Here is a 7,961-nt window from a genome sequence, read left to right as displayed (position 1 = left end):
ACTTTCCAAAAGAGGGAAAAATATAGAGAGATTGATTACAGCAGTCAGAAGAGAGAATATATCAAATTTACCATCACTCCCTCAGCCGTGTAAGATGGTGCGTACACCATCTTAAAAAATGTAAATCTTTACTAGATTTGCGATGTTGATAACTGTGGAAACGCAGTCTGTGAAAAGGGTGTATTGTGTAAATTAACTTCCTCATTTGGACTAAGAAGTTAGGAATTATATTTTTAGAAATGCCAAAATGTTTTGTGTTCTAGTACTTTCAAGGATGAAATAATGTGAGGAACTGGTCCAGAGCAACAAAATTCCATCACACTACAGAAGGTTATCTCCACTTTTCAGCAATCAGAGTAGACTTTCCTATGATTATAAGTCACGAGTCAGGCTTACTGTTCATCTTTTGTAAATGGATGTCATTTACAATTCATTGTCTTGCCCTTTGACACTAGGAATAAGTCGACAGGGCCCAGTGAACAGGAATAAACAATGAAAGCGACAGTCTCAAATGGGCAGAACTGAGTTAAATGGCAGGAGCGAACCATGGGAAATCACTGTGCATAATGGAAAAGTGGTTGTGGTATCTAATTATAGACCTGGCATGAGAATGCTGCATTTATAAACCACTCATGTGAACAAATAGAGCAGAATATATCTCTTTACACTACAGTATATCTTTAACACAAACTGATTACATCGTTTTATACAGTAAATGAAGAAATCTCTTTTGGTGGATGGTTGTCCTTTCTTTTTTTCTGCAAGATTTTTTTATTATTTTTATTTTTATTTTTATATGTATATATTTTTTAAGCATAATCATTGATGTTGACTTCTGCTGAAAAAACACACAGGAAGTAGCATGGTGTTGGCTGGTGGCACAGGTGATAACCAGACTGTCAAGTTTATGCCTACTGTGGTTACACCCTGCAACCGCACTATGAAATTCTGAGAGAGAATTTTTTTTACAAAGATAACAGTTAAAACTGAAAGATACATTAAAACCAACAAGCAACAAATAAACCGATTATTCAAACAAATGAATAAATAAAACAAAATATATCATGTCTACAATCACTGATATGTAACAGTATATCATTAGCTGACCAAGCACGTTTATAATGTAGGCTATTTGAATGTATACTCTTTTAATGGTTCTGACCTTATCATTTATTGTCCATTATGTACCTAATGCAAGGCCCAGAGTATTTGAAAGGCAGTTAAAGTGGCGTTTCCCGTCTGGGAGATCAAAGATAAAGTGAGTGGCTGAAATAAAAGCACACCCTTCAGTTCTTCCCATACTGTGAGCTGTGATGGGGCGGGCACACAATGTGTGAAGCTTATGCTCCCTGCTGTTGCGCTAGACCTCCCAAATTCTCATTGCTTCATTACACTCTTTTTGTGACCAAATAAACATTAAGTACTATTTGTATTTTATTCCCTATACTATTGTATATTATTAGTGCTATTCAGCTACTTTTCAGATGAGAGCTAAAGTGATTTTGACACATATCTCGACTGTGACTTTTATGTTGCATTATGTGTCATTTATATATTCTCTGCATTCACACCAGAGGTCAGCAGCTGTGAAAACAACTGAATATAAGTCTTACTTAGTGACACAACACCATGCTGTAAACTTGTGTGTTGTGTGAGAACGAGAGGAGAGAGAGAGAGAGAGAGAGAGAGAGAGAGAGAGAGAGAGAGAGAGATGGGCACCCCACACAATAAAGATTTGGACTTTTTCTTTTTCTCAATTACATTATGCCTTTAAGTACACATCAGCATAACATAAATGAAGAATGAAAGTGTTCGTCTTCTTGGTAAAATTATTTTATGGTAAATTAATGCTTTTGCAAATATACATGTACACTCAAAAAAATAACTCATTGGACAAACTCAATTTAATTGAGGGCAGGATTTCCATCCAATAAATATGTGTAGCCCCAACTTATAAAAAACTCATTCATGCAATGAAATGTAATTAAGTTGGTCCAACTAAATTTTGACCAACTTAAATGAGTTGGTCCAACTCAATTATGAGCAACTTAAATGAGTTGGTCCAACTCAATTTTGACCAACTTAAATGAGTTGGTCCAACTCAATTTTGATCAAATAGTTTAGATGAAATGGATACATTTATACAATTAGTTTTATGCTTCTTAAACTTAAATTAGAACATTTCATTGAAAAATCAATTAGGAAATCCTTATTTTGTACCCCATAGAGACAAGAGACAAACTCAAACTCAATAGTGCAATAGTTATTTAATGTGAAAAGTACTTAGAAAAATGCAAGTACACATTAAAGCCTTTATCCAAACATGTACAAATGTCTTTGTTCTGTTGAACACAAAGGAAGATATGTTAAAGAATATGGGAAACTGAACAGTTCTGGGCCACCATTGACTTCCATAGTAGGAAGAAAAAACAACAGCTATGAAAGTCAATGGTGGCCCAGAACTGTTAAGTTTCCCATATTCTTTAACACATCTTCCTTTGTGTTCAACAGAACAAATACATTTATACAGGTTTGGAACAACCCTAGGATCAGTAAATGACAGAATTTTCATTTTTGGGTGAACTATCCCTAAAGACAAGAACGACTAAGTAGAAATACACACAAAAAGCATGTAAGAAAAAGCATGTAAGAGTGTTTAAAAAAAAAAAAAAAAATGTGTGGTGTGTGTGCGTGCATAAGTATGTTAATGACTCAATATACAACATTTTCTCAAATAATTCTCATTGTGTTCTCAAAAAAAGTGCACATCTTATGCAAACAGCTTGATTTTAAGTTGCTGGATTTTTGCATTCAGCCTATGTCCATCCAAGTTCATTAGGATTTTCTGGATAAACTTGAAGGTGTACTTGAGGTTGTCAGGAAAATTAAGATCAAGAGCATAAATGAGATCGAACAGCATGATGAATGCCAGGATCACGCAGTCTAGGTCGCTCAAAACCTTAATGCCCTCGATCACAACTCCGATGTCTTCTGTACAATCTCCTTGACTGTGTTTGGGATTTCATTTTCTGCATCCTCAGTGGCCTGGACAAAACACAAAACACTTTGGTTAAGCCCAGGTGAATTTGACCCTTTATATTTTAAAAGTAATCGGCAAATTGCATTGCTACTTTTCACTTTTACTATTACATTGTTGGCTGCTATTTACTTCCATTTTATGGACATAGACATACACATCTGAAAACTTCTAAAAATTCGATTGTGTTCAGATGAACAATGAAAGGCATACACATGAAATGAAAAAAGTTATTACCCCTGCAAAATTATTACTATTAAAAATATTATTTTATTAAAATGAATAAAACAAAATATTATTATTCCACTAATACATATTTTATTGTGAAATGAAAATTGAGCATTTAATAATAATCAATCATATCTTCTTTTATAAAACATGAAAGTATTAACAGAATTGTTGTTATATATATAAAAAAAAAAAATCACTTACCACATACTCCTTGAAGAAAGAGTCTGGATCTTCAGTCGGGTAGATCATCAGGCCTTTCAGGGTGCACTCTCTCCTGATGTTTATGTTGTCACACTACAGCAGGGGGGAAATCAAGACTGAAATTAGCCAAATGCAGAAAGCTGTACAATAACTAGACAAAACAGAAGACATTGCATGCATTTATACTAACAGAGTCTGTGATCGCCAGGGCGTTTTTGATCTTTTGCCCCTTCACTCCTCCTTTGCTCTTGAAGATCTGCATCAGTTTATCTGAAAAGTGGTCCAGCTGTAGGAACATATTGATTGCAGTGGCTTCGTAGTGATCTGCATGAACTCTGTGTTCACCTTCAAAATGAAAAAAAAATAACAACACAAAAACAATTTCTTACTACGAAAAGAACCTAATAACGACTAAAATAAAATAAAACACTACATAACATGTTTACTTACTTCACTCTGCTGAAAAAGAGCTGGCCATTGATTCTTGAACACCTCTATCATGGGCATTGGCTGACGACAATGGGTTTGAAGTCTATTAATGAATGTGGAATGTGGATTGTGTTTCCGGTATCTGTGGGTGTTAAATGTCCTGTAAATGTTACTTTCAAATGCACATCCTACAAACATACACTGAACTGTTTCATTATGCCTGAGATGTCCATTTATGTGTTGAAAATAATCTTTCTGTTGCTAGCTCCTTGCATGAACACACATGACACTGGAATGTTGTTAATTCTTCTGGCTTTGGAGTTTCCTGTTTAGCATGTATTTTGTACGTGTGATTAAGAAGCTTACTCCATATACTAAACGTGCATGGGCAATCTGTGTATGGACATGGATAGCGAAAACTGCCCCTAAAGCACAGATGAGTCTGCATAAAATGCTGCAGCAACAAATACCTGCTAGGTAGTTTCGATGGACACATTCTTTGCACTGCCACATTCACAATCCTAAAAAGAAGAATAAAAAAGTATTATAAGATATCATATTTAACAAATGACACAAGTAGCCTAAATCAGAATATTTGAATATGACTTACTATAACTAGGAGGTTGCTGTTCACCTGGTCATATTAATAAATCTGTCAAAGAGAAGATGTTGATTAGGAGTGGGAACCAGTACTCATATGAAAATATGCTTTTTGAGGTGAACTAATCCCTTAATATGACACTTTACAATTCTCTCAAGTAATTAAATTGATTTTAAAATAATTTAAAATGTTTACTTGGTACAATTGTCTACCAGCAATATTTAACCCAGTCGCATGAAAATGCATATCTATAGCATGCTTTGTGTTTCATCGCGCAGTTGATAATCAAAAATGACTTTTTACATGCATAGCCTATTTACGCACTGTAAACCCTTGGGTAGGTTTAGTAGTGTGGGGTACGTGCATATTATACCCCATCAAAGTGCGTATATAGATAGATAATGTTAGATGCCTATTATTATTTTTTTTGAGAAATGAATGGGAGTTCACAGAATACATAGATTGATAATTTCAACAAATATGCGCTTTATAGCGTTAATCAAATAGTGTGTTTAATGCAAAAACAGACGACTATATCGTCCATTCTGTCACATTTTTCAGGTGTTCTGATGTAACGTTAACTTAGGTTAACCCCTGTATGTGTCACTTGCTCTGATTTACCATGGGCAGCTCAGCTACGATGTTGTAAATAGGTAGTTTACATGATAAAAGTAATCTTAATATTGAGATATACCTTCTACCTTATAACAGTTAGTTAATTATTTAAACAGGCCTTTGAACAAAAACGATGTTTTCGTGTATTTCCCCCCCCCCCGGCGATCGCGGCGATCGCAAGCCTCTAATTCATTTTATGACGGATATATCAATCCAGCTAGCAAACCAATAAGTTAAGAACCAATTTTGTACAGTTACAGTCAAATTCGGGATCGTTAGACTGGTCTAACACAGAATTTGCACGTTGTGTGAGTAAGTTAAGCTATCGAAGGGACACTTAAAACAATTCACCTCGCATAACTTTCACTGCTGTTGCATGCATATTTCACTCAAAATTATGATATAAGTTACACATCCTCTTACAGTGAGGAAAATTCTTTGTTACAAATACTCAAACAAGATAATACTTACCAATAACGAATACGACGTTGCAGTCCTTCTTGCGGCGGCAGACGATAAAATGGCGGCCACACTCTGAGCATGTTCTTCTCTAAGCTTGTCTTGCACATGCGCAAATGGCGCGCTCCGAAGCCAAATTAATTTGAGTTAACCAAATTAAATAAAATCTCATAGATGACACTATTTATACATTTTACGTTAGACTTATTAAATATATATACGTATTATTCCTAATTAGATATATTAAAATAAAGTGAACACAATTTAAATGTGTCATATCTAAGAAGGCCTTGAATCATTTTTTTGAGTGTACTGTTGTTACATAAGCAGTAATTTACCAGAATATGTAAACACACATCATGCTGCAAACAAGCAGAGGAAAATGTGCACAGTGTCCAGACGTAAAACATCTTTTAAAGTTACATAATAAGAAAAAATCTGCTGTTGGACAACACTGAAGTTGATAAGCACTTGGAATTACACAAGATGCACTTCTGTGATTGGTCTATTACAGTTCTCATATCCTGGTGGGCATGTTACTGTGTGTGGTTATTTTGTTGTTGGGCTGTTTGGTGTGCAACATACTATAGTGCAACAACATTTTTAAAGTGGCAGTTCACCCAAAAATGAAAATTCTGTCATCATTTCCTCACCCTCAAGTTGTTCCAAATTTCTTCTGTTGAACACAAAAGAAGATATTTTGAAGAATGTGGGTAACCAAACAGATGACCATTGACTTCCGTGGTATTTATTTTCCTACTTTACAAGTCAATGGCTACCGTCGACTGGTTACCCACATTCTTCAAAATAGCTTCTTTTGTGTTCAGCAGAGTAAAAAAAAAAAAAAAGTAAATGATGACAGAATGTTCATTTTGGGGTGACCTATCCCTTTAAGGAATATCTTCAGTGTCACTTCCTGTTTCATTTGATTTAATCGTTTTTTGGGGTGAAAATTAGAGAATATTTCACAGACATACATTTTACATATATTGTGCAACAAAAGAAAAACAACAACAAAGGTATTAAGTACATGACGAAAAGATATGTGAATCTCACACGAATCATGAAACAACATCATATGAATATCATGCATTAATTAAATGCATTACACAGTTGTATAGAGACTAAATGAGATTAATTGCAAAGATTATTAAAAATGTATTATTTTTTCATAAGAATAATTGCTTTTCACAAATACACTGGTTTGCACTGCTATGCAAACAATATTAATCATCCACTGACTGAGGCCAATCCATATACACGGCAGTCAGTTGTAGTAGAGAAAATCCAGATGTACAGTTCAATTGCCCAATCAGAGCTGGAATCTTTCTACCACGTGATCATTTGTGAGCAGTTGGGAAGCGTCGATAGGCGGGGACAATGGGCCTGGCTCGTGCGTTTGGTTGTGTAGGTAAGCCTGGGGTGAGATTTTGTGAGTTTTATTTATCATTGTGTGACTATTTTGCTGTTTAATACTAATTCGCTATGTTATTATAAGCAGACTTGGCGTTTAGAGCCCATGTCTTTATTGTACACTTTTTCTTTAAGCCTCACAGCGCTGGAATAACAGTTTCCTGTGTGAAAGTAACCGCCTGGATAGCAGCGGTCATTTCTCCTTTGAATAAAATCAGTTGTGTTCATTTTCTAAAATATCATGTCATATTGCATAAAAATCCCAGACCTCCTTTAATTCTTTTTACGAGACGCTGAAATATATTTATATTGTAATAGGCATACTATATAATTCCTTGAATGTGAAATTAACGTTACGTATATTTATTAAACGCATTGTTAAAATGTCAATAGTGTCTCGTCAGATGACTGTTTTAATGGTAGCAGCTAACGTTACATTGATGTATTAAAGTCGACAAAAGTTCACAAACTGTGAACTGACAGCGTTTATACAGCTCTGTATTTCTTATTGCAATTATTCCATGTGCTTTTATGCATTTTATAGTATAAAACAACTCCGAAATGTAATTTATAACATGTTAATCGGTTTTTGACAGACTCTGAGGAGCTGATTTGGGCTGGATATCATCTCACCTTCTTTTTGGGACAACTTCATACACAGATGTTATCATAATCCAGCGGATAGGTGCTTGGAATACTGGATCCAACTCATATTTTTGTGTTTTTCCTCATGGATGGCATGGCTTTTGAAGAAACGTGATTTTTCATAAGTGTTTGCAAACTTGTGGGACAAACTAAGCGAAGTTACTTTTCAAGTGAAGTTTCATTCCAAAGATGGATCAGCAGGCAGCTGGAGGGGAAGACCCCAATAAACCCTCCAAAAAGAAATCCAACGAGGATGAAAGCAAAAACAAAAAACTGGTATGTATTATGGCTTCAGAATTCAGTTTGTTGTTGTTATTTCTTAGTTTTGTC

The 7,961-nt window shown here is 34.9% G+C and overlaps 1 protein-coding gene across 18 annotated transcripts in view; it reads left to right on the top strand.

Moving 5' to 3' along the window:
• The first annotated feature begins 6,902 nt into the window (after window positions 1–6,902).
• diaph2 (diaphanous-related formin 2) overlaps window positions 6,903–7,961 on the top strand; it is a 476,898-nt gene continuing 475,839 nt past the window's right edge. For 7 of the 18 annotated variants that reach the window (XM_084430722.1, XM_084430721.1, XM_084430715.1 and 4 more), the window contains exons 1-2: window positions 6,905–6,984; window positions 7,583–7,907. In XM_084430722.1, the coding sequence (XP_084286848.1) occupies window positions 7,821–7,907 (87 nt within the window). In that variant the 5' untranslated portion in view covers window positions 6,905–6,984; window positions 7,583–7,820. Of the gene's footprint in view, window positions 7,006–7,582; window positions 7,908–7,961 lie in introns of all 18 variants that reach the window. The other 11 variants (XM_084430723.1, XM_084430717.1, XM_084430731.1 and 8 more) reach the window with 5 other exon arrangements.

Source organism: Rutilus rutilus, assembly GCF_951802725.1.
Source record: "Rutilus rutilus genome assembly, chromosome: 14".
Classification (NCBI taxonomy): Eukaryota; Metazoa; Chordata; class Actinopteri; order Cypriniformes; family Leuciscidae; genus Rutilus; species Rutilus rutilus.
This window is presented reverse-complemented; position numbering and strand designations above follow the sequence as displayed.